At 39.1% G+C, this 27,050-nt stretch overlaps 1 protein-coding gene across 1 annotated transcript in view; it reads right to left on the bottom strand.

Moving 5' to 3' along the window:
• Positions 1-784: 784 nt before the first annotated feature.
• Positions 785-27,050, bottom strand: part of LOC134349184 (NEDD4 family-interacting protein 1) — a 58,581-nt gene continuing 32,315 nt past the window's right edge. The window contains exons 3-8 of the mRNA XM_063053131.1: positions 24,386-24,516; positions 17,242-17,329; positions 14,905-15,029; positions 11,208-11,274; positions 2,601-2,706; positions 785-1,435 (exon numbers count right to left, since the gene is read on the bottom strand). Coding sequence (XP_062909201.1) covers positions 2,603-2,706; positions 11,208-11,274; positions 14,905-15,029; positions 17,242-17,329; positions 24,386-24,516 — 515 coding nt within the window. The 3' untranslated portion in view covers positions 785-1,435; positions 2,601-2,602. The remainder of the gene's footprint in view (positions 1,436-2,600; positions 2,707-11,207; positions 11,275-14,904; positions 15,030-17,241; positions 17,330-24,385; positions 24,517-27,050) is intronic.

Below are 27,050 nucleotides of genomic sequence, written 5' to 3'. Positions count from 1 at the left end.
ATGCATTTAGTCATGATGGATCAGTCAGTCTGATCCCCATACTGAATTTCCTTTTATAGTTCTGAGCGGGGTGGATAAAAGATCTCAAGATTAATCTCAGTCATTGCGTCAACTTTGCAAAGCAGGAAATTGGAGTAGCTACACTACTTGACAGAGTCTTGTAGATCCAGTTAAAATAAAAGTGAAACTCATCAGCATTTGCCAAATCCACAGTTGGGAATATCTGGCAAACAGAATTTAAAGAAAAAAATCAGGGTAAGAAATAAGTGAACATTGAAATATAGAAGAATAGAACTCTGTGTAAAAGCCAGATAATGGTGCTGGAGTCCTGGGTCTCGGGCAAGGTTTAATGACATAGTTTGTGGATTGGACTCTGTAGTTCACGTTATAACGTGTTTCTGGTTGTTCGTTTTTTTTTGCTGCTATTCTGATGGGGCAGACTGGTTCTGTGGCTTGAAGTTAATAAATGTCACAGCGGGAGATTGAACTGAACTGAACTGAACATGTCTGGGATGTTTCGATGATTTGTGGTTTGCTGTTTTATATTCTGTGTGTTTTCGCTCTCTTTTGTTGCTATTTGTGTTTTTTTTTGCACATTTAGGGTTTGATGTTTTTTTCTTTACACAGGTTCCATGGTTTTCTTTTTCTTTCTTTGTTCCGTGGCAATCTGTAGCAAGATGAATCTCAGTGTTGTATACCGCATACGTATTTCGATAATAAATCTACTTTGAAGCTTTGAAGACTTTGTTTCACTGAACAAGCACTGATTCTGAAAGCGCCTATATAAGTCACATTTATTAGATCTTCTGATTTATTTACAGTCATATATTTTAGAATATAATAAAACCCAAAGGTACAGTCCAATACCTCTTGACAGAAAGCACAGAAAGTGCTTTAATCTGTTCTTAAAATGCAGAAGAGCCATTCTGCAAACAATAACATATCATCTTACCATTTTACAGAGATAGTAAGCTTCAAGAAGCACATTATTTTCAACATATCATGACCAGCATCATTTCTATACTATGTTGTCTTTTCTTTTAAACCCACTGACGATAAAACCTTGAGGGAATAGTAAAGCAATTTTGCCCTCTATTGACCAGAAGGGCAAAGTGCATGCTAGGTAATGACTACAAATGAATAAGGCATTGTTAATACATCACAGACCAGTTGCGATAGCACTTCAACAGAAGCCACTAGAACAGTTTAATGATTACAAGTCTTCAGCATTCACTATTAAAATTGTACATCTAAAAACATAGATATGAAACACTGCCCTCACTTTCCTTTTTAATGCAGTGAAATTTCTCCCGCCCAGCCCACCCCCACGTCCCTCCTTCTGTGTCCCAGTTGTGTCCACTTCCTGCAGGTGTCAGTTGCTAGTGAACGAGCTGCTCAACCTACGGATGCAGGAAATCACTCTCCAGGAAACCATCTGCAGCGGGAAGAAAAAAAAATTCCAAACTATAATGAGACCATTCTATTTTCAGTCAAAACAGGAAAAAAAAACTGTAAGAAGATTACACCAATACCATCAGACATGGAAGTATCTGATGCTATATAAAACAACGGAGTGAATAATCTAATACTATGAATAGATAAATGTACAACTCTCCTCCTTCCAGTCGCTTGGAGATCTTTCAGCTTAAAGCTGGCATCATTCAACATGACATTTGATTTCATTCACAAACAACAAAACAGTTGCATTAATATAAGAAAATTCAGCATCTCATATTTACTGCTTGAACTCAAAGCAAGCACACTTCATTTCTAAAAAAAACTACAGAATACATAGCGTATTGCAACCGAAGAAACTGAGAGGTTTTAACAGTGAACAGACAAAATCTCTTTCCAAATAAAAATAATTATTTAAAAAGGATGCCAAATTGCACTTAACATGACCACAGGAAAAAAAAAGAATTTAGAGTGAAATTTAAAATTAAAGTACTGCGGATCCTGGAAATCTACAATAAAAGCAGGAAACAGTGGCAGAACTCAACAGGTCATACATTTGAAGAGAGAAACACTGTTACTGTTCCAGTTTGATGACCTTTCATTTTGCCATCAATTTGAAAGTAAATCGCAAGAACCTTGGGACTAAACTCTCTTCAAAATTTCTAATGCAGAACTTTTTGATAAAATACCACTGAAATCCAAGTTCATTTAACTCTGCATGTTCATTGGTGTTTTATTTAACAACCATATGTTTAGCACATATACAGTTCCCCATTCTTCATGTGTTCTCTGGGTTAAAATTGCAATGCAAATTTCAATACAATGAAAAGGCATCCATTTTAAAACCTAACACACCCAAAATGCTGAAGGAACCCAGCAAGTCAGACGGCATCGATGCAGAGAATGAACAGCCAACGTTTCAGAAGAAAATTACTCAGGAGTCCTGATGAAGGATCTCGGCCTAAAATGTTGATAGTTTTTTGCTCTCCATAGATGCCGCCTGACCTGCTGAGTTCCTTAAGCATTTTCTGTGTATTACTCTGGATTTCCAACATCTGCAGAATTCCATTTTTATATTTTGCACCCAAAGAGGTGGATAATAGTGCAAGGTCTTTACTGAATATTGATAAGCCACAAAACATTACCCTTAATAGATGAAAAGGACCCGAGTCCTTGGCAGAGAGGCAAAAGTATCTGGCATTTTCCGGACTTTTGCATAATTAATGAATCCGCGGAGGAAAAGCAGAAATCCTGTAAGATAGACAGACATTAGAATGCTTGAAAAAAATAACAAAACCTATGTCATTATTATTCAATGCATAATATTATTATTGCTAGACCCTTCATTAATGTACCATTTAGCCAGTAAGTCTTCAGCTTGTACATTAACAAGGCCCTTTATATAAATGCTGATAATTCAGAGGGCTCCAAAAACATTAGACACAATTCATAATAACATGCAAATACTAAGTTCACAATTTCTTCCAACGACAAATTTTCTTTAAAATTCTAAGAAACAGATTTATAGAAATTAGATACAAAAATTGCAACTGCAAGAAATATAAAGGGGAAATTTCTTTAAGCAGAAGGTGGTGGGTGTATGGAACGAAATGCCAGAGTAACTGTTTTATGCAAGTACAATTAAAACATTTAAAAGACATTTTGACAGGTATATGAATGAGAGGTTTAAAAGAATATAGAGCAAATGGAGGCTATTGAGACCAGTTACATGGACATGTTGGTCAGCATGGATGAGTTGGGCTGATCTATGCTGTTTTACTTGATGTATCTGCACCCAAATACTGAATCAGAGGACATTACATGCTCACTCATCCATTGGAACTGACATAATAGCTAATTAAGCAACGGCCATTGAGGATTCAGGAGATTTTTGCCTGATAAAGCACCTCGGCTTCTTGGATGTCATTATGTAATGGAAGGTCCTAAAAGATAATTATCTGGATTTGGTGCCAAAGTTCAAAATAAAAGACTGTTAACAAACACCTTCCTTGTGTTTTATAAGCTTCTAACCAAACAAAAAATGTAAATTTAAGGTCAACATGAAACAATTAATAAAAAGGATAAGTAAATGTGGATCTGAGGTACAAGTACCACACAGTTCAGTATTTTGGTTCATTGATGCAATGAAAACTTATAAAATCTACCAACAAAACAGCATGGAGCAGCAACAACTTGCACTTGTACATACTTATAATTAAGAAAACACCTCAAGGGACCAAGGCAAGGGACGAAAGAACTAGTATAAACAATTGACACCAAGATATTTAGAAATGGTGCCCAGTATTTGCCCCTTAAGATATATTTGAGAATGTTTATGACGGAAGCATTTAAGGAAGATATTCTGGAGAATAGGGATATAATAGATTAATGCTCTCATGTTAGTGGAGCAGATTTAAATATGTACAGCATATTATCTGACAGGAGATTAGGCCCAGAGATGGTTGCAGTAAAGGGCTGCACCAGGCCTTGGAAGGAATGGGGATTTAACATTTAATACTGAGTGACAGATAACCAATATAAATCAGCAAGAACAGGTGGCAGGATATGGGCTGTTAAGATGATCTCACAGGAATAGTAGTAATGAAGAGGCCTGAAGAGGCAACTGTGGATAAAGGTTTCAGCTGTAACAAGATGGAAGTTAGAGCCAGGTGCTACAACAAAAATGGATATAAGCTACTTTACTGAGATTACAGAGCTCTGATAATCAGCACTGGGTTAAAGCACCAAGTTTTAACCTAACAGCTGACTGAGTAGTGAGACAGAGCTAGTGATAAAATCTGAATATGACAGGTTTCTGTAGGGATGGAGAATGAAACTGCAATTAGGATCCAACAGGGGCTAATAACTTTTATAACTGATGAATACAAGAGCATTCTGCACTGAAAGGGATTAGGAAATAAATTCAACAAGGTAGGAGAATTAGCATAAACAGATCTTAAAAAGGAGCTTGAACTATGGCAGGTTTATAACTTTCAGTGAAATTAATGACATGGCAAAGGTATAACCGTGGAACATAAATCACCTCAGAGGAAAGACAGGTCTTAGTACATCACTTGGAAAGCTGTCTACAGTTCTGAGTTTAACACTCAAGGGAAGTGAAGTTTAATGAGAAGAATGATCTCTTTAATGCAGCAAGTGAGATTACATAAAAGGTCAGGGAAATCTTTTTTTGACAGTTAACCAGAAACAGTACTATTAAAGCTAATCAGACCAGTAGAACCTAGAAAACACAGAAATTTTCAAGGGAAAAAAAAAATCATCAGCAGGTAAAATAGTTAAATAACTTCTGTAGTTCAGTTGGTGACTTACTCACTTCAAGAGCAGACTGCATCTTCAAACACCAATCTGAAAGATCTGGGCACTAAATTTTAGTCTGAGACTGTGGTATTGTACTATAGGCCATGTTACAGATAGAGATAGCGTCTTTCGGGTACAGTATTAACACCCAGGCTTGTGTTCTTAAAATATCTCATGCACTTATGAAAGAGCAGCAGACTTTCGCTATTTCACTTGTTTCTCTTATGTCACAAAAGGATGCAACCTGATTTCATTTTAGAAATAGGGTTATTAGGTGTGGAAATGGATTAAAAGACATTGGTACAGTTGGATGATTAGCAGGGATAGTTGAAATACTGAGGTGTGAATTAACTGAGAGGAACTATTTCTTTTCTTTCCTATTATATGGCCTTCATCAATCGTGGGATTGGGTTTAGGAGCCGAGAGGTAATGTTGCAGCTATAAGGACCCTAGTCAGACCCCACTTGGGAGTACTGTGCTCAGTTCTGGTCGCCTCACTACAGGAAGGATGTGGAAACCACAGAAAGGGTGCAGAGGAGATTTGTAAGAATGTTGCCTGGATTGGGGAGCATGCCTTATGAGAATAGGTTGAGTGAACTCAGCCTTTTTTCCTTGGAGTGACAGAGGATGAGAAGTGACCTGATAGAGGAGTACAAGATGAGGAGAGGCATTGATCTTGTGGATAGTCAGAGGCATTTTCCCAGGGCTGAAATGGCTAGCACAAGAGGGCACAGTTTTAAGGTGCTTGGAAGTAGGTACAGAGGAGATGTTAAGTTGTGTGTCTTTTTTAAAAAACACAGAGAGTGGTGAGTGTGTGGATTGGGCTGCCGACGACGGTGGTAGAGGTGGATACGATAGGGTCTTTTAAGAGACTCCTGGACAAGTACATGGAGCTTAGAAAAACAGAGGGTTATGGGCAATCCTAGGTAATTTCTACGGTAAGGACATGTTCAGCACAGCTTTGTGGGCTGAAGGGCCTGTATTGTGCTGTAAGTTTTCTATGTTTCGATTAATTTAGGCAAAGTAGAATTGCAATAATAAGGAAGAAAGTAAGCCAAACACCTTGGCAGCCTGGTCAACTAAATCATGGCTCAAATTCATCAGTGGTGCATAACTTTGTGGAGAGGGCTATACCAATAATTCAAAATACTTCAGAAGGCTGATCACATACAAACACAGAATCTTGAACTTTAAGAGATGCTTTCCATTATCATTCTGATCAAACTCCTGCATCAGATCTATGGAATCCAGTGGAGCACCAAGTTCCATCAACTACACTGTGAAATCTGTGTATCAAACCTCTTCTTGGGGGGCTTGAGCTTGGTAAATCCACTCAATAAAGAGGAAAAGTTCAAAAGGGAGGGATACAAGTTTCAGGTAATTATTTCAAGAAAATGTACATTGCATTCATAAATTTTTATTAAATTGTCTTAAAATCTTTTTAGGGAATTACGATTTAATTCTTAATATGTTATGATTTTTTTATTGGCTGTGAATGCAGATATCAATGCAGATGCAGTTATAGAAAGGATTTTGGTCACTGCAGGGGCATGGCTGCAAGTGAATTCCTAGAAATGAGTTTGCAACTACCAGCAGGAAGATCTTCTGTTGATGTTCTGGGAACGAAGATGCCTCTGTAAAGGCAGCCAGAGTAAACGGAACACTAGAGATACACAGTGTGCACCATGGATCTACGGCACTGCCACTTTACCATTCACACCTGATATCCTTTGATTTTCTTTATGTCCAAGGATTTAAAGAAATCAGTCTTCAACATACAGTACTTAATGACTGCAAAGTTATAGCTCTCTGGTAATTTGCATTCAACTCCATCTTTTCACTTATCTTTTGCAGATTCGCAACAGTATCCTACTTGCACATCCATTAGATCAGCGGTCCCCAACCACCAGGCCACAAAGCATGCGCTACCGGGCCGTGAGGAAACAATACGAGTCAGCTGCACCTTTCCTCATTCCCTGTCATGCACTGTTGAACTTGAACATAGGGTTGCCAACTGTCCCGTATTTGCCGGGACATCCCGTATATTGGGCAAAGTTGGTCTGTTCCATACGGGACCGCCCTTGTCCCATATTTCCCCCGCTAAGGTAGAGTGTTCCTATGAAACCCTTCGTGCCGAAATGGCGTGAAGTGAAGAAGCAATTACCATTAGTTTATATGGGAAAAATTTTTGAGCGTTCCCAGACCCAAAAAATAACCTTCCAAATAACACATAAAACCGAAAATAAATAACACTAACATATAGTAAAAGCAAGAATGATATGATAAATACACAGTCTATATAAAGTAGAAATAATGTATGTACTGTATAGTCGGGAAGATGAAGGCAAAACCGATTTGTGGGGGAAAAAAAATCGGCACATACGCACACAGGTGCCCGTGCAAGGCTTCATGGTTATGGTAGTCTTTCCTGGGGTAAAGTGTCCCGGGATTTGACTGCTACTTTTGTCCCTTATTTGTGAGTGAGAAAGTTGGCAACCCTAACTGTAAAAGACATGTTGAGGTGAGTTTAACCCTACATGAACGCTTCCCCCCACCACGCTCCGTCGGCCAGTCCGCAAGAATATTGTCAATATTAAACCGGTCCGCGGTGCAAAAAAGTATGGGGACCCCTGCATTAGATTGCACAATTTTGCAAGTTCAGCTCAGCTATTTTCAGTATTTTTCATTTCCTTCCCTGAAAATTTATGTTTGGGATCATGCTCGGGATAATGTATTTTAGTAAATAAGATTGTAAGATATAGGAGCACAGTTACACCATTCAGCCCAATGAATATGCTGCACCATTACAACATGGCTGATTTATGTTCTCCCTTAACCCCATTCTCCTGCCTTCTCCCTCTAACCTTTGATACCCTTACTAAACAAGAACATACCAACTTGCACTTTAAATATACCCAAATGACTTAGCCTCTACAGCTGTCTGTGGCAATAAATTCCAGTTTCACTACCCTCTGGCTAAAGAAATTGCGCATTTCTGTTCTAAATGCATGTCCCCCTATTCTGAGTCTCTGCCCTCTAGTCCCAGACAGCCCCACTAGAGGAAACCTCCTCTCCATATCCACTTGATAGGTTTCAATGAGATGTCCCTTTCTTTCTTCTAAACTCCACTGGCCATCAAACACTTCTCATATGTTAACCAATTCATTCCCAGGATCATCTTCGCAAACCTCTTCTGGACCCTCTCCAACACCGGCACATCCTTTCTAAGATATGGGGTCCAAAGCTGCTCACAATACTTCAAGTGTGGTCTGACCATTGTCTTATAAACCCTCAGCATTAGGCACCTTGCTTTTATATTCTAGTCCTTTGGAAATGAATGTTAACATTGCATTTGCCTTCCTTACCACAGCCTCAACCCAGCAAGTTAATCTTTAGGGAATGCAGGACTAGGACTCCTAAGTCCCTTTGCACTTCCAGTTTCCGAATTTGCTCCACGTTTAGAAAATAATTTACACCTTTATTCCTCCTATCAAAGTACATGGCCACACACTTCCCAACACAGATCATTAAAGTTGGTTAGGAACATATTTTTGGCATTTATATCACTGTCAGATGGAACTATACTCTAGGAAAGTGTATGGACTTTGAAAGCAGCCTTCAGTTCCATTCATTTTAATTTGCACTACCCCAATAAATTTATTGAAACTTAAATTCAGAAAGTACCATTTTTCAGAAGACCAGGGTTGCAAACACAATTTTTAAGTAAAAGTCAGATCTGCTTGTAGCATTTAGTCCTGACACGTGTTTATGTTATTATGTTTTATTTTGCAAACTAAATTATTGCCATGTTCTCAAAGTAGACAAAGCCTACTGGAATATATGAAAAACCATAAATCATTAGGAAAAACTGAATGGATCTTTGTCCTTTTCCTCCTTAATCCTGTCTTTGGTACATTCCACGAACATCATCTCGGATATTGCTAAAGTCATTTAAAATGTAGATACAGAGAAGGAGGACATCACAACTGAGCAAAATCCCAACCTACTCACCACTCACACAGGTGGGCTTCCAACATGGTTGCTATATAATAAACAAAAGCAAGGTGCCGAATTCTGCTCTCAACACAAATGTCAATAAAGGAGACAATCTGAAACCTACTGCTAACATAACCATTCCTTCTGCTTTTAATTAATTCACCAGAGATCATTGACTGAGGGTGCAAAGTAAATAAATGTTCTAGGTAAAGTTGCTTTGCCAATGGATAATTCTGTAATTTTCTGACAAGTTTTTGAGGCAAAGTTCACAGGAACAAAGTTCTCCCTACATAGTTCAAAGATATACTAAACAGTTATAAATAGTAAACAGTGCATGAAAGTACACAAGGCAGATCAGAGTCCATTGGAGTAACATATATGCATTTTTCATGTATTTCACAAAACCTTTTGGTCATACTCATCAAGCTATACTTCATTTACCGAGCTTTTCATTAAAAAAAACATTCAAAATGTTCAAACCAATCTGAATGACTGCCATCTTACAGTACTGTCACACTATATTTTGAATAAATAGTATTATGAACCATTATAAACCTAACTGTAGAATTTATTGGCCTTCCATTACAGAACCAAAGGAAGTCAGCCCCTTTTGAGAACAAGAAATAGTTCCATTTCAACCATTGCACAATATTAAAATTAATATTAATGTTATGAGTGTAATAACACTTTCTGTATTGCTTACAATCTCCAGATTTTTAAAATTATGTTAAAAACGCACTAGATTATTAACCAGGAGCAGGAGACATGAAGCATACTACTGAAGACACAACATTTTAAATGGAAGTAATGCTGAGCTCAACACTGACATCAAACTGCAATGGTCAGTATCCAATGTGTACATCTCTGTTTAATCATGTCACATATGGGAACAGATCCGTGGCTCAAAATGTTGCCCTGTATTTATTTATTTAGAAATGTCGTGCGGAACAGGCTCTTCCGACCCACTGAGCCATGCTGCCCAGCAACCCACCAATTTAACCCCTGGCCTAATTACGGGACGACTTACAATGACAAATTAACCCAGTAACCAGTATGTCTATGGACTGTTGGAGGAAAGCGGAGCATCTGTAGGAAACCCACATGCACATGCGAAGAACATACAAACTTTCTTACAGAGGTTGCCGAACTGAATTCTGAAGTCCGACACCCAGGCTTTTATAGTGTTGCAGTAACCACTACACAACCATGGCGTCAGTTGAAATATATTAAAAACTGAAATAACATTACAACCTGGAGCATACAGAAATCACATTGTTTAAGAATTTTACAATTCCTTCCTACTAATTACCAACTAAAAGGCCACACAGACACAGTCATTGACAGGAGACAGCAACTAAATTACTTCATCCCACTTGGGTATTTTTGTGCAGGTTTGTTTCCTTGTTGCCACCCACTTTGCACACATGACTGGCAAGACCACTATTTATTCTTCATCTCTCATTGTCCTTCCCTGAACCAAATATAACTCCTTTACCACTTCAGATTGTGTTGAAGGCACTTATTATTTCAACTACAATAATTCAACTGGAATTAGACTGGGAAACGCTGGCAGATTTCTTTCCTCAGCATTAGTGAACAGGTTGGTTTTTAGCATAAATGTCATAACTTTGTTCATTTATATTATTCTTTATTATTCCAAATTTAATTACATTAATTTAAAATCACAACTGTCATGATGCAATTTAAACTTCGAACTTCAAAAATCCAAGCTCAATATCAGTACAGCAACAAAAACAGTTTATAAACATTCTCATGCTATGCGTTACGGCTTCAAGTGGAACACTAAAGTAGATCATTCTGGAATTAATCTAGTTCCTTAGTCCTGCAGATATATTTCACTCATCTCCCCAGACAATCCACCACATGATTTTGAACACAGTATTCTCAGGGAAATTGATCTGTGGACTTAACGTTACTATCTTGTATCGAGTAATCATCCTATGTACTGCACTCCCAGGCTCATTAACATTTCTTGATTCCTCAATGTGGTTAAGATCCTCAACTTTCCTGCTAATATTACAGTAATTCTGGATGCAAGTGTTAAAAGCACAGTATCAGCACCTTTAGCTGATGCATGCTAACATCATCTTAACCTTTCTACATGCCAATGAACTGGCATAAACCTCAAGATATATCTCCTCCCTCGTCACATTCCCGGACTGTATCTCCTCTCGTTCGTTTTGGAGTGGTTCATCACACAGAAGCTACTAAACTAGGGAGAATTATTGTTCAGAAGGCAAAGGAACTTATTTTTGCCATGGGAAATCTCAAATGCACCACAGTGATTTCTAATGTAGAGAAAAAAAAAGTTCACAAGCTAATGCGATATCAATATCATCCAAACCTTGCAATGCCTGTGTTTACAAATGATCAAAGTATTATTTTCTTCTTAAAATAAAGGGAAATCAGACACTTACCCAGCACCAGGAAAACCCACCAGAGCCAGTACTGACCATCAAAGTATCCAGGAAAGTAAGTAGAGAACTGAAAATAAAAGTTTATTTTTACACAGTGGCCACAGATGTAACAGAATATGTTAATTTATACCTTTAATTATAGTTCTGCTGATTTTAAATGAACACATCAATAATAATTTGAGGGATCAAATAGCCACCTCATTATCTTCAACAGGACAAGTAGAAAAGTGAGAGACTATTCAACACATTAATATCATTCCTCTATAGAAACCAAAATCTTCTCAAATAGCATTGATTTTCTACACTATAGTAATAACTGCACTATTAAGAGCTTTGTGAGTTTTCTTTAGCATTTACCCAGAAATTCTGACTATTTCAAAGACTACAAGGACATTTAAGCCTCTTGAAGACTTCTGATAGAGAATGAGCAAGGGAAACTTTGAACCATCCAAACACAGGAACCTGGGTGGCACAGAACCACAATGTGAGCTGGAACATATTAAAGACTGTCAAGAAACAGACTATTTATACTCAATGCTACCAGAGCAGTATAGCTTTAACAGTTCTGATCTTCAACTTCTGTTAATTTTTCATATTTTGCTTTATGCCATAAGTTATTTTATTTCAGGAAATCTAACTGTTAATAATCTAAGATCCATTTAAGCATTGCTGATATAGAATTACTTGCAACAGAAATACTGCACAATGAATAATCTAATACCATGAAACCCTTGAAGACCTTGTATCTGTCAGAGGACAAATTCTCTTCTCATTCCTACATCAGGGAGGAGGTACACACTCAACATATCAGGAATATCTTCTTCCCCTCTGCCATCAGATTTCTGAATGCACAATGAACTAATCCATGAACACTACCTCACAAATTTTGGTCTCTTTTTGCATGACCCTGTTCTGATTGCAACTTAACAGTATTTTTTATTATTGCACCGTTCTAGCCATGGGAGGCCACATCTCAGTCGGTGAAGACCGCATGTAGGGCTGTATTCAAACTGTTGCTCTCCTGGATGCTGACCGAGGATGTTTTCAAAATTCCTAGACACATGATTATCAAAGTGCACTGCAGCTTACATTGGCCTCCTTTTTTTGTGCTTTCTTTCTTGCTGCTAATTGGCAGGTGGGCGAAATGTTACTGTTTTGGGTGAGAGAGGGGTTGGATGTTTGATGTTACTGTCGGTGTTTTTTGTGCGAGGGAGAGGTTGATTAAAAGGATGCCATTAGTCTGAATCAATTCCTGCCTGGTATGGAAACACCAATGCCTTTGAACAGAAAATCCCACAGAAAGGTAGTGGATACAGCCCAGTCCATCACGGGTAAAGCCCTCCCCACGGAGCATCGTCGCAGGAAAGCAGCATCTATCATCAGGGACTCCACCACCCATGTCATACTCTCGTCTCGCTCATGCCATCAGGAAGATACAGGAGCCTCAGGACCTACACAAACCTGCGCCCCCCCCCCTCAAACTAGGTTCAAGAAGAGTTATTACCCCTCAACCAACAGGCTCTTTGCTCAGAGGATAACTTCACTTGCCCCATCACTGAACTGTTCCCACAACCTATGGACTCACTTTCAAGGACTTTTCATCTCATGTTCTTGATATTTATTGCTTATTTATTTATTATTACTACTTTCTTTTTGCATTGCCACAGTTTGTTGATTTTCCAACAGTGGTTGAATGCCCAAATTGGTGCAGTCCTTCATTGATTGTATTGTAGTTATTATTCTATTCTGGATTTATTTATTACAGTTTTTTCTTTTTGTATTTGCAGCTTGTTGTCTCTGCATACTGGTATCTGCACTGTTGCTGTGGTCTTTCTTTGATTTTATTATAGTTATTGGATTTATGGAGTATGTCTGCAAGAAAATAAATCCTAGGGTTGAATATGGTGACATCTATGTACGTTGATAATAAATTTACTTTTGAGTTTTGAACTTTGAAATGAAGACTGAATGCTGTTGACACACAGATAGTCAAGCAGCATCTATGAAAATGCACCTATGGAAAAGAGTATAGTTGACGTTTGGGGCCAAAACCCTTTATCAGGACTGGAACAAAAGATGAGGAGTCAGAGTAAGAAAGTGAGGGGAGGGGAGGAAGAACCACAAGGTGATTGATGAAACCAGAAAGGGGGGGGGAGGGGAGAAAACAGGTGAAGTAAAGAGCTGAGGATGATTGGTGAGAGATACAGGACTGGAGAAGAGAGAATCTGATGAGAGAAGACAGAAGGCCATGGAAGAAAGGGGGAGGAGCACTCAATTCCTCCGTCTCTGCCGCATCTCCTCTCAGGATGAGGCTTTTCATCCCAGAACTAAGCTGTCCTCCTTCTTCTTCAAAGGTGTTTTTCTTCCTTCACCATCACGCTGCCTTCAACTGCATCGCTTCCATTTCGCACACGTCTGCCCTCAACCCATCCTCACACCATCCCACTAGGGATAGGGTTCCTCTTGTCCTCACCTACCACCCCACCAGCCTCTGCATCCAGCACACGATTCTCCATCATTTCTGCCATCTTCAGCAGGATCCCATTACCAAGCACATCTTTCCGCACCCCCCCCCCCCCCCACCTCCCACCACTTTCTGCTTTCGGCAGGGATCGCTCCCTGGGCGACTCCTTTGTCCATTTGTCCCTCCCCACTGATCTACCTCCTGGCTCTTATCCTTGCAGAACAAATGTTACATCTGGCTCTCTTGTCTGGAATTCGCCAATAATATATTTAAGCCATGTGCATCTGAAAGTGGATGCGTTCTGAATGAGGAATTGGGAGGGCACCCGGTGTCCACAGCTTGCTCCTACACCTCCTCCCTCACTACCATTCAGGGTCCCAAACAGTCCTTCCAGGTGAGGCGACACTTCACCTTTGAGTTTGTAGGGGTCATCTATTGTATCTGGTGCTCTCGGTGAGACCCGACACAGATTTGGAGACCAAGCAACACACACAAAATGCTGGAGGAACTCAGTAGGCCAGGCAACATCTATGGAAAAAAATACAGTCAACGTTTTGGGCCCAGACCCTTTGGCAGGACTGGAGAAAAAAAAAGATGAGGTGAAACCAGGAGGGGCAGAGATGAAGTAAAGAGCTGGAAAATTGATTGGTGATTCATTCCCCCCTTCCCCCCTCCCAGTTTCACATCACCTTGTGGAAACAGATAAGACAGCAACATTTCAGAGGCACTTTGGCACATGAAGAGACTGGGCAAGAAGACATAGGCGATGCACGGGCAAATGGAATTTATTTAACTTGGCATCATAGTACAGACATTGTGGGGCGAAGGGTTGATTCCAGCTGTACTGTTCTTTGTTCTATGTTTTAAGTACTTTTTAGGCTGCACGCAATGTTTCAGTCATAAAAATAGTTCAAGTACTGGAACATTATTTTGAAATAATGCAACTTTGATTGTGATTTCTTCTTGTGAAAGCATTTCTTTCAAAGAAATTGGCATTTCATTGTGCCAAGGTTGAAATTTTCCAATTGAATGGGAAATGGCATTCATAGTGTGAACGTCATAACACTGTGTAAACATACATCAAACCCAGTTAGGTGCCATGATTTGGCAACAAGGAGCTGAATTTATAACACTTTATAGAATACTGGATGGTCACAAAAATACAAAATGTGAATGTAATTTAAAGAACATCTTGCTACGATTCTATTATATCTTATTATATATTATACCTACCCGAACAATGAGGATCCACTTAATCAGAGAGAGACCAAATCCAGAGATAGCCCCATATCTGCCAGCAGCTGAAGTGGTCAAACAAAATGATAAGAAGAAACCAATCCAGTTGAAGAGGAATGCCACTAGGACAGAATAGAAATGGAAGAAGAATGTTATAACATTTGATTTTGCTTCTTGTGACTTCTCTGGTTTTCATAGACTGCACCGCCCCAAGGTGAATACACCAAGTTCTGGTACCTAAACTTTGAAATGCCTTGAGACCCATTCAAAACATTAAACAATTCTGACCACATGTCTAATTTGATTTGACCCTGAACCACCAAAAACAATTTGATGCACAACTTGGAAACCAGCCCCCTATAGTGGACGAAGTCTAGGACCAGAAGGTACAGCCTCAGAACAGAAGGACATCCTTTTAGAACAGAGATGAAGAGAAATTTCTTTATCCAGAGAGTAGTGTATCTGTGGAATTCATTGTCACAGACTGCTGAGCAGCCCTAGTCATTGGGTATATTTAAAGCGGAGGTTGATAGGTTCTTGATTAGTAAGGGTGTCAAAGGTTACAGCGGAAAGGCAGTAGACTGGGGTTGAAAAGGATAATAAATCAGCCATGATAGAATGGTGGAGTATAGTCAAGGGACGGAATGGCTTAATTCTGCTCCTGGGTCTTATGAAACAGTAGAAGGGTGACTGTGGCATTTTCTGCAATCCTTATGCATCCACTATATATGAAAGCGGGAATTATACTGTGACCACTTCATCACTTGGAAAAGGGACACCTAATTCTTTCCATAATTTTAGGGAATTAATACATGATGCAGAAACCACAGAAATTGCACTGACTGCTGTTAAGAATTTGTAATGGTGACCCACTTGCTCCATTGTAAACAATGTGCAGATGCTTTTGGATTCAAGACAATGTAGGTGATCCATACTGTCATTAATGCACAATAATTTACCCCATCCATTTTCTCCTATGAGAAAGGACGTTTTACAGGAGAGAGAACTTACTGATGAAATCAATAAAAAGGGAAGGAGTATACTAATGCTCACTGAGAAATTGGTTATGGATCGGAAGGCCAAGAGTGGAAGTAAACTGAGCATTCTTGGGTTAGTAGGTAGCGAGTTGTGCTTCGGTTGATTTGGTCACAATTATCTCAGTAATTTGGCTGGGACCAAATTTCGAACTTAGGTAGTGATACAAAATTAGGTGCGATAAGCACATAAGAGGTTTCAAGGGGATAAAGATCATCTCCAGCTTATGAATGCTCGAATCATGCACAGTTGGAGACCAACTGCTGGAGGTATCCTCTGCTGGGAACTCTATGTACATATTCAAAATGTTTTGTAACCAACTTATGAATTCTTTGTAACCTGAACTGTTTGCAGGAACAGAACCTCACCATAACCTGGGAAGGACCTTTGAGATAAGTGAGTTGAACACAGATTCCCAAGGCTGGCATCAGGAGGTTAGGTTAGGTTTGTGGTAGGAATGAATGAGTATACTAGGTCTGGATTTCCCAGAGATTAGAAAAATAAAAGAAGATCGTTGAAACAAATTCTCACGAGGCTCGCCAGACTTGATACAAAAAGAATCCCTACCAAAGGAGTCCGCAACCAGGTATCAGTCTCAAAACAAGGAACAGGCTGTTTAGGACTGAAAGGAGGAGGAATGCAAAGCGTAATGAAAATTTGGACTTCTTTTTCAGATGACTGTGCGGGCTCACTTTCTGAGCTAATTCAAAATATTAAGGGAATCAGAGAATATGTGGATAATGCATGAAAATGGCATTGAGATGGAAGATCAGCCATGATTTTGATGCAAGATGGAGCAAACTCAAAGCTTCGTGCTCTTATGCTGATCAGATCTGGGTTTCACCTGTGATTCAAAGCTACTTCACGTCTGTTTCACCTATTTGTGTGCAGGAATTCAAGTCTCCGATGTTAAACCGCTTTAAAAACTTGCACATGATGGTGAAAGAAGACAATTTTACAGATCTCTTCTATTCCAGACCCAAGAAAACAATACTGGTAAAAGAGTGCAATATCAAAAACCTGCAATGCCAATTAAGATTTACACAAATATTAGCTTATCTATGAATGCAACTAAATAAAAGGGCTCTAATTCACTATCAATATAATTGCAAATAGCTTTTGGCAATTATTCTATCAAATTGCAGAAGTATCATTAAAGTATTATGTGACAATGCACAATACCTTTGCTTTACATAATGCACTGTCCACTGTGTATGGGGAATACCTCTTGAAGGCAAATTACTTATAACTTTCAGACATGTTTAGTTTTGTATAAATATAAATCAAAATCATCCTTACTGAAAAATGTCAGCATGAATATACCATCATTCCCTATCCTCAGTTGGTCTGCATCATCAAAGTCATCCCTTCCTGAAAAATCATCATCCTGTTAGGCAAAAAAAAAAAAAAAAAAAAATTTTTTTAGGTTTGTCCTCTTTTTGGAGGATTCAAAATATGCAAACAATAACCACACAATAAATTTAATCAAGAATCTCACATTTCTCTTTCCACAGATGCTGTCTGATCTACAGAATATTTCCAGCATTTTCTGTTTATAAGAACAACACAATGGGCACCATGGTAGCACAGCAGTTAGCATGACATTAGCACAGCCCAGGGAGTTCCAGAGTTCAGAGTTCAATTCTGGCGTTGTTCTGTACAGAGTCTCAAGTCCTTAACACGGAATGCATGGGTTTTCTCAGGGTGCTCCAGTTTCCTCCCACAGTCCAAGGATGTACCCGGTAGGTTAACTGGTTGTTGCAAATTGTCCCGTGATTAGGTTAGGGTTAATTGGGGTTGTTGGGGAGGTGAGGCTCGAAGGGCCAGAGGGGCCTACTCCATGCTGTATCACTAAATAAATAAAAATGCAGAAATTTCACCATCATTCTACTTGGTATAACTTCTTGACCTGACGTCAGTTCTCTGACCAACACCTGCTGCTTGTTCTCTTTCAGGCATTTGCCCTCTTTCAGCCAATTAACCTGCCAACCTGTCCATCTTTGACAGATGGGAGGAAACAAGAGCACCTGGCAGAAGCCCACGCAGTTATGTGAAGAGCATGAAAACTCCACACAAAGAGCACTGGAGGTCAGGACTGTACAGGGACTGTATCTCTGAGACAGGAGCTCTATAAACCGCGCCACTTTCTCAATAAGCCATTTGGATACCCACTAATATTTCCAGCATTCTATTCACCAACTAACCTTATGGCCTAGTAGCAGTTTGATTTCTTCATACGGGCCTCTTGGAAAACAATATGAAAAGGACTCCCCAACACACGTGGAGCTCATCTTATTACAGTCAAGGAGAATGATCGAGGATCAACCCCTTTGAGACAGGGTTTGCAACCGTTTATCAGGGTTCTTTGATATACTTTACATGTTGAACAATTAATTCAAGTTGTGCACCCATTATTGATGCAAGATCATTTATAGTTCATTTGATTTGTATTTTTGAGCCATTTTTCCAACAGGGTGGTGGAACAATAGCTCAGTTAAAAGGTGGCAATGGCATAATTAGTAGAGTTGTTGTCTTGCAGCTCCAGTGACCTGGTTCAGTCTTCACCTCAGTGCTGTCTTTGTGGAGCTTGTACCTTTTTCCTGTGATTGCACTGGTTTCCGCCAGGTGCTCCATTTCTTCCATGTGACAAAGATGTACAGGTTAATTGGTCACCAAAAGGGTGACGAGGTACAGGTACATCTCTGGTGGTGCAAGGTACTTCTGCGAACCTGCAGGTCACCCTTGGGCAAGGTGTAGCGCCTGCTAAGCCCCCCTCACCCCCCACCAAAATCAGGGCTACGTGAAGCCATGACAGTAGGCAGTAAATGGTCGTATGAGTAGCTGATGCATGTCACAAGTACTGGTTATGCAACTGATCCAGGTTCTATGAAGAATATTGATAATGGCCCGTGTCACCCATCTTGTGAAGACACTGCCTAGAGGCAATGGCAAAGTACTTCTGTAGAAAAAAAATGCCAAGAACAATTATGGTCAAGACCATGAATGCCCATGTCATAAAACATGGCACATAATGAATGAAAGAAACTGCCCATAGCACAAGTCAGATGGGAACTAGGGGCAAATTAGTGGGGAAATGTGATTGTTCTGGTAGCCAGCATAGATTCAATGGGATAAATAGCCTCCATGTATATCAAAAGGAAATATGGAATATGTATGCATTCACTAATTTTTTTTTTACAGTGACTGCCAATATTTCTGAAAAATTAGTTTCAAATCTTTCACCTTGAACTTCCATGCAACTGAAGCTAATGTAACACTTATGGGAAGTGATCAATTAGGTTCAATAAAAACAGAAAATTCCAGAAATATTCAACAGGTAATTTATGTTTTCGTAACAATTATATTCATTAGTTTTAACTTTGATCTTCTTTTGAATGCTAAATTACCTTTCTGTGGTGTGCTACAGGGCATTTCTTTAATACTTGTCACATTAGTCCTTATTGGGTAACAATGTTAACATTTACATACTTAAATGGACAAAACAAAACTTGGAAGGGTTAACAAAACATGCAGTCATGGATTTATATACTGGGGAATCAATGTGAATTCACAGTAGTAAATGTTACCCAGAATCACATTTAAAAAAAAATCCATCAGCAATTGTGACATTGGCTAATCTTCCCTAGTATCTCCAGCTCCAAAAGAGTTTAATCTCTGTGGATTTTATATGCACAAGCAGTATTCAGCAACAATATATTCATTAGTTTTAACTTTGATCTTCTTTTGAATGCTAAATTACCTTTCTGTGGCATTTCTTTAATACTTGTCACATTAGTCCTTATTGGGTAACAATGTTAACATTTACATACTTAAATGGACAAAACAAAACTTGGAAGGGTTAACAAAACATGCAGTCATGGATAACAGGAGATGTCAAGTTGCTGAATACTGCTTGTGCATATAAAATCCACAGAGATTAAACTCTTTTGGAGCTGGAGATACTAGGGAAGATTAGCCAATGTCACAATTGCTGATGGATTTTTTTTTTAAAAAGTGATTCTGGGTAACATTTACTACTGTGAATTCACATTGATTCCCCAGTATATAAAATGATTTAAATCAAGGGTCCCCAACCTTCTTTGCACTGCGGACCGGTTTAACATTGACAATATTCTTGCAGACCGGCTGACCTGGGGGGTTGGAGGTAGGGTTGCCAATGGACAAGAGTAGCAGTCAAATACGTTGGGTTTACCCCGAGAAAGACTACAATGACCATGAAGCCTTGCGCGGGCACCAGTGCGCATGCGTGGATGTGCCGATTTTTTTTTCTGCAAATCGTTTTTGGCCATTCTGTTCCGGGGGGGGGGGGCGGGGTTGTTAATCATGACCGGAATATAGGTGATAAATGGCTAATACACTCAATTTCCTTTCTAAAAGGGTTTATCTAACGAATTTAATATTAAATACACAGCGCATTATTTCCCTCGCATGAATATAGTGATAAGTCAATTATCAGGGGAAGACAAGGGAGCTTGAAGTAAGTGTTGAACGAATTTCCAGTAGAAGTGTTTGAAGCAGGTTCGGTATTATCATTTAAAGAAAAATTGGATAGATATATGGACAGGAAAGGAATGGAGGGTTATGGGCTGAGTGCAGATCGGAGGGACTAGGTGAGAGCAGCTTTCGGCACTGACTAGAAGGGCCGAGATCGCTTGTTTCTGTGCTGTAATTGTTATCTGGTTATATAAGTCACTTATAAGTCAATAGCATCATAACATTTTAAGTAACATTTGGATATTAAACACACAGCACAAATTTTCCCCGTATGAACATATAAAATCATCGCAACACACCAATATCGCTGGATCAGTGGGAGCCCTGGGCTTGTTTCCTTGCAACAACGCAATCCCATCGAGGGGTGATGGGAAAGACAGCGATACTCGAAGGGGGGGTTTCCTTATGTCCAGTCTATTCTGCAGTTTAGTTTTTGTTGCATTCATTGCAGAGGTATGTTGGAAATAGAAGCAACGTTTTCAGAGCTTCTGTGGCTATGTCAGGATATTCAGCCTTGACTTTGATCCAGAATGCCAGCAGAGATGTTATGTCAAACATATTTTCAGCTCGCCGTCATTTGCAAGCTCGAGGAGTTGATCTCCTTCCTGCGCTGACATGGATGACGCGCAGGTAATGACCTCGCATGCATAATGGCTCAACGGTGGGCATGACAGGGAATGAGGAAAGGTGCAGCTGACTCATTTCGCCAAATCATATCATTTCCTAGCAACCCGGTAGCACATGCTTTGCGGCCCGGTGGTTGGGGACCGCTGATTTAAATAGAGCTCTTGCTTGTGCCAAAAGGCAAAAATAAAAATATGGAAAATTACTGATATATTTTGAATGGTAGAGAAAACAAATGTTAAAAGTGTACACAAAATATGTTGGGCTGTGCTTAAATGTTAAATCCTCATCTGAAACAGTACAGTGTATAACTCAGATGAGTTGATTACATTTTCTGGAAATTATTGGAATGGAATGTTTAAGTTGTTACTGAAATTTGACTTAAAGGGAAAGAACTGATTATGGGGTTTACAAAGGAGCCACAGCAGGAGATGAAATCAGGAATGAAGAGAGGGGATTTAATGATCAGTAAATGAGAATTTATGGTTTGAACCAAAGAATAAACAAAAGATACAATCACACTTTGGGATTATACTATAGACCAAACAATCTGAAGGAGACAGATGACAAACTGGATGTAGATTAAGACAAGCACAACGCTTAAGGGAAGTAGTGGAGGGAGATTTCAATAACCCAAATGTTAACCAGAAATTGTGCAAAAGGTTAATAGGTGATAGGATCTGTAAATTGTATGCGAGGATGCCATTTTTTCCAGGTAGTATGTAGCAAGCACGCAGCAGGTGCAGACTTATTTTTGGGGAATGAAGCTGGACAGGTTGAGGGCATTTTAGTGGAAATTATTGTTCCCTGGTAGGGATCATAATTCAGTAAGATTAGCATAGTTTGAAAAAAAAACTACTCACACAAACCTAGGCTCTCACTAGTGACTCTCTGTACATTTGCTACCTTGGGAAAACAGCCAATGTTTTCTTCCCTGCCATCTCACTGGTCCAAGGATACAAAAGCTTTAGAGTACAGACCACCAGGACAGCTTCTATCCTGCTCTTATCAGACTCTTTAATAAACCTCTCATATGCTCAATGATGAAATCTCCTAGTTTACCTCATTGCGGCCCTTACACTTTATTGTCTAACTGCATTGCATAATTCTCTGCAACTGTAATATTATATTCTGCATTCTACTTTCCTTTAAATACCTCGATGTACTTATGATCTATCTGGATAGTATACAAACCTCCTCACTGTATTTCAGTACGTGACAATAATAAACCAATTACAAAAGGACGAAAATAAAGCAGGTTCTCAAATAAAGCAAAGCCACCTTTACTATAATGAGCAACACACATAAAAGTTGCTGGTGAACGCAGCAGGCCAGGCAGCATCTCTAGGAAGAGGTGCAGTCGACGTTTCAGGCCGAAACCCTTCATCAGGACTAACTGAAAGAACAGCTAGTAAGAGATTTGAAAGTGGGAGGGGGAGGAGGAGATCCAAAATGATAGGAGAAGACAGGATGGGGAGGGATGGAGCCAAGAGCTGGACAGTTGATTGGCAAAAGGATATGAGAAGATCATGGGATGGGAGGCCTAGGGAGAAAGAAAGGGGTAAGGGGGAAGCCCATAGGATGGGCAATAATGGATGGGGTACGAGGGTTACTAGCTCTTCTTTCAGTTAGTCCTGACGAAGGGTCTCAGCCCGAAACGTCAACTGCACCTCTTCCTATTGATACCCCTTGTACCTCATCTGTTATCACCCCCTCTCTTCTTACCCATAAGGATAGAATTCCCCTTATCCTCACCTTCCACTCCAATAGCCTCCATATTCCACAAACCATCCACTCATTTGCCAGCTAACATATCTTCCTTTCTTTTTCAACATTCCAAAGGGATTGTTACTACTAACTCTCAGATTCTTGCTTCCATTCACTACCAACCTTTCTGTTGACATTTTTTTCCCCATGCAACTGTAAGGAATGCAGCATCCGCCCTTTTATCTTTTTCCTTTCCACCCTGGCACCAAAGCTCTAATTCCAGGTGAAACAGCTACTTATCTGCTCTTCTTTCAACTTAGTATATTGCATGTGCTGCTCACAATGTAATCTTCATAAAAGTGGAGAATCTACACGCAGACTGATGAATACTTGGCAAAACATCCCGGTTCTGTGCACATGGGTGGTCAAGCTATGTTCACTTTCACTTCAATTTTCCATCCCAGTTCTCTGTCTTTGACTTCCCACACTGTACAAATGAAGCCCAACATAAAATCAAATAACAGCACCTCATCCACTGTCTAGACTTATTGAGGCCTTTGAAACGTCATACTAAATTCAAAGAGTACTATGTTGGGGAAATTTAAATTCATACTAAAATCAATCACCTATGAATCAATAAAACAGTAATGAGGTTGACTCTTGTATACATTGACTCAAGATGGCCATAACTAATCCATGGAATTTATTGTGTGCAGAAAAGGCTAGAGCCAAGGTAAAATGAATTCATCCCACTATTGTTTTCTAAATAAACATAGATACCTATGGAAGTTATGATAGGATGTAATTGCTTCATGTCAAAAGACAAATTAAACTTTAATTAGAAGATAGAGCATGGGGGACTGTTCTCTATGGTCTTCTGGGAAAGATGGCTATTTCCCTGTAGCATTGTATATTGAAGTTCAATACGCAAAGGTAAAATAATTCTGAGCCCCCTCCAAAAATAACATTCTAGATACTGTCAGTAAAAGAAGAATGCCCAAGGGAAATCCAGTTTTTAAACTAGTATAGGCAGGGACAAGTTCATTGATTTGAGTTCTTCACAAATGCAGATTAAAGTTCTAACATGTGCAAGAGCTGGAGAAACTATAACTTGCGTTTCCTAAAGCTTATATAAATCTTACTGCAAAAGGAAGAAATATCAACTTGAACCTACTTGACTAAATATTTAAAGACTGTTGTTACTGGAGTGGAATTAAAATATCTGATTCCATGATCAGTGAAATCAGGCTTAAATGATGTCCTTTATTATTTTCCCCAAAATTGTTGGGCATCATTTAAATTAGTCCTGCACTGACAAATAGATTTTGGTTGGCTTGCCACTGCTGTCCGCATTATCATATTAGAGAAGTACAAACGGTACCTTCTCTTCAAAGGGCAGACCACTTTAACATGTCTTGTTAAAGGAAAGATGAAGTTACAGATGGTATAAATCAAACATCAGATTAGAGATCAGTATATTGGGTTTTATTTTTCAGAGAAAGACAACAGTGGAGAGCTAATGCATTAGGCCAAACTACACACATCACTTGTCCAAGGCAGCTAACCAGTGATATATTTGCACACATTAGATACTCACCCTTCCAGAGACAAGAGGCACGGTTGCTTCAACTTTTGTTCTTTCAGCCTCATCATATGAAGGAAGAGTAGTTGCCACACTATATGATGGGGGCTTTGGAAATGCAGAATCCTCTTTGTAATCAAAGTAGGCTGGAGAAAAAAAAATTGAATTACACATTAGGCAATGCAGTCCTAGAGCAAGATTTTGCCCCATTTTCATTTTGCAGCATCTTCTGCACACTTTGTTGAACGAATTGTCGAACTTCAGCTCCTAGCCAAAGACACAATGCAGCAGGCTATTGTGATCAAGAATTCTCCACAGGCATTGCCATTGTCATGTTACCTGGCATTTCCCAAACTCAATTATATTCAATTACATTCTCTTGTAACTCTAGCTTAATGCAGAAATGTACCATGTTGCTTCATGTTTTAATATGTACTAGCCACAGCTGGGTTGGCAAGACACATTTTATGCTCAACACAAGTTAATGACATTATGAAACACGTCAGCCACACTTTCCATAACCTTACAGAATGTTGAAAGGATTAGATAAGGTGGATGTGGAGAGGATGTTTCCTATGGTGGGGGTGCCCAGAACTAGAAGGCAGCTTCAAATTTGAGGGGCGACCGTTTAGAAAGTTATTTTTGGAACCTATGGAATGCACTGCCTCAGACTGTGGTGGAGGCCAAGTCTGGGTATATTCAAAATGAAAGTTGAAAGGTTCCTGATTGGTCAGGGTATCAAAGTTTATGGCGAGAAGGTAGATGTATAGGGTTGAGTGAGATCTGGGATCAGCCATGATGGAATGGCAGAGCAGACTCGATGGGCTGAATGGCCGAATACTCCCACGTCTTGTGGTCTTATATACAGGTGCCAAAATCCTTTTCTTTGGACACTTCGACTTCTAAGGGTCCACATATGATTGCAGTCCTGCAACACTAAGTTTCCACCTTAAGAGGGCCTCAAAGAACTGTGAAATAAGACACAAACTTCCAGAATATTTTCAAACATAACAGAGCTCTGTGGCTTGAGAGCTTTGACAACCAATGAGGAGGACTGGAAAGTAAAGATCTCTGGTTCACATGGCATCTATCCTATTGTGTGGGGACTGGAGATACTTGCAGGACAATGAGTACAAATTCATCAGATGTTAAAGAAATTAAGGTATATTTCATATAAGCAGAAAGGTCACACTATCAAAATACTTCAATTTTATTTCCTGCAACACACTGTTCAGAAATATTTAATAAGATTTCAAGTGCCCGAGGTAATTGGGAATTTGTGATATTCATCATGTAAATACATATCTTTGAAAAATCTTTCAGCAAATTCAAAAACCAAGATTCCCACATTGCAAGTAATATGTACTTTGTCAAAGCCTCACCCAGAAGTACCACTAGAATTAAAATCTACAGGAGATTCAGATTTAGCTCCACAATGTGATTAAAAGAAATTGGACCAAACACCAGATGCAAATAGATGGCAGAGCTTTGAAGTCAACCTCCAAAACTGGAGCAAGGAATTACGCTGACAACATGTACTTGGAGGCTCTGCTCTTTTGCATTCAAATGACCTGGCCAGAGAAATGAATTGCAGGTCTGATAAACTTGCATATGATAATCGACAGGAAAGGAGGAAATTATAGTTCTGCAGGAAGGTTTTAATGTTAGACATGCCACAAATTCTAAATGAAGTTTGATAACTGAAATGACCATTAATATAAAACAGAAGTAACAGAATTATAAACATAACTGTTCTGAAGAAACAAAAGAAATGCAGGTTTCCTTTGCTTAACAATAAGGTAGGGAAACAAATTATAGTAAAACAAAACCAAACTGACAAACTAAAGCTTAGTCATAGGCTTTAAAAATGATCTAAATATACATAATTTAGAAATAATTGTGTATTTCTGGTTGATGTAGTTCAAAAGGAATACATAAAAAACGCTGAAAACAAAAAGCATCTTTAAAGTCATGCAAGTATGAGCAATGAAAATTAGAGGTCAAGATTTTACGATTAAAGAGGAGCCTTGAGGAACATAAACCACTCAATACGTAATAAAACATATAATCAGGAAATAATTCAGTTTAGTAATAAAAATATTTCAATAATCTGAATTAAATGATATTAATCATATTATCACTGGTTAATGAATTAAGGAACTGAATTCAGAATAGTAAATGTATTATTATATCAAATCAGGTTTAATGAAATTAGACAGCTCCAGGCTATATGAATGATGAGCAAAATAATTGTGTAGATGAGATCATCTTTAATAAAAGGTAAAGCAGCAAAAGGTACTAGAGGAGTTCAAGATCCAATCACATTGGACTGCTAAGTTCAGCCTTGAAGGAATGTACATGGTTGGTCTGGAGTTTTTCCTCATACACATTCTATTTGGTCATTCTGGCTTCTGTTATTTTTTGTCCTAAAGCTGCTTTGTTTGGAAAGGCAAACAAGTCGGCGGGAGGAGAGAGAAGCAGTGCGCTGTGCGTGCGCAGCCCTCAGGTGAAAAAGGATATCGTATCCATTAAGTAAGGGCCGTGGACAATTCTGATTTGATGGAGATGGACGTGAAAGCACAGAGGAACATCTGGAAAAATTTCTGAAATGCTCGTTGGCTGCTGTCGTTACTGCGCGGTTGGGAATCTTTTGGAGGGAAGGCCTCAAAATCCTCGGCTT

This window comes from Mobula hypostoma, chromosome 7 (assembly GCF_963921235.1).
Source record: "Mobula hypostoma chromosome 7, sMobHyp1.1, whole genome shotgun sequence".
NCBI lineage: Eukaryota > Metazoa > Chordata > Chondrichthyes > Myliobatiformes > Myliobatidae > Mobula > Mobula hypostoma.
The sequence above is the reverse complement of the archived record's forward strand: the minus strand, read 5'-3'. Positions and strand labels throughout refer to the sequence as shown.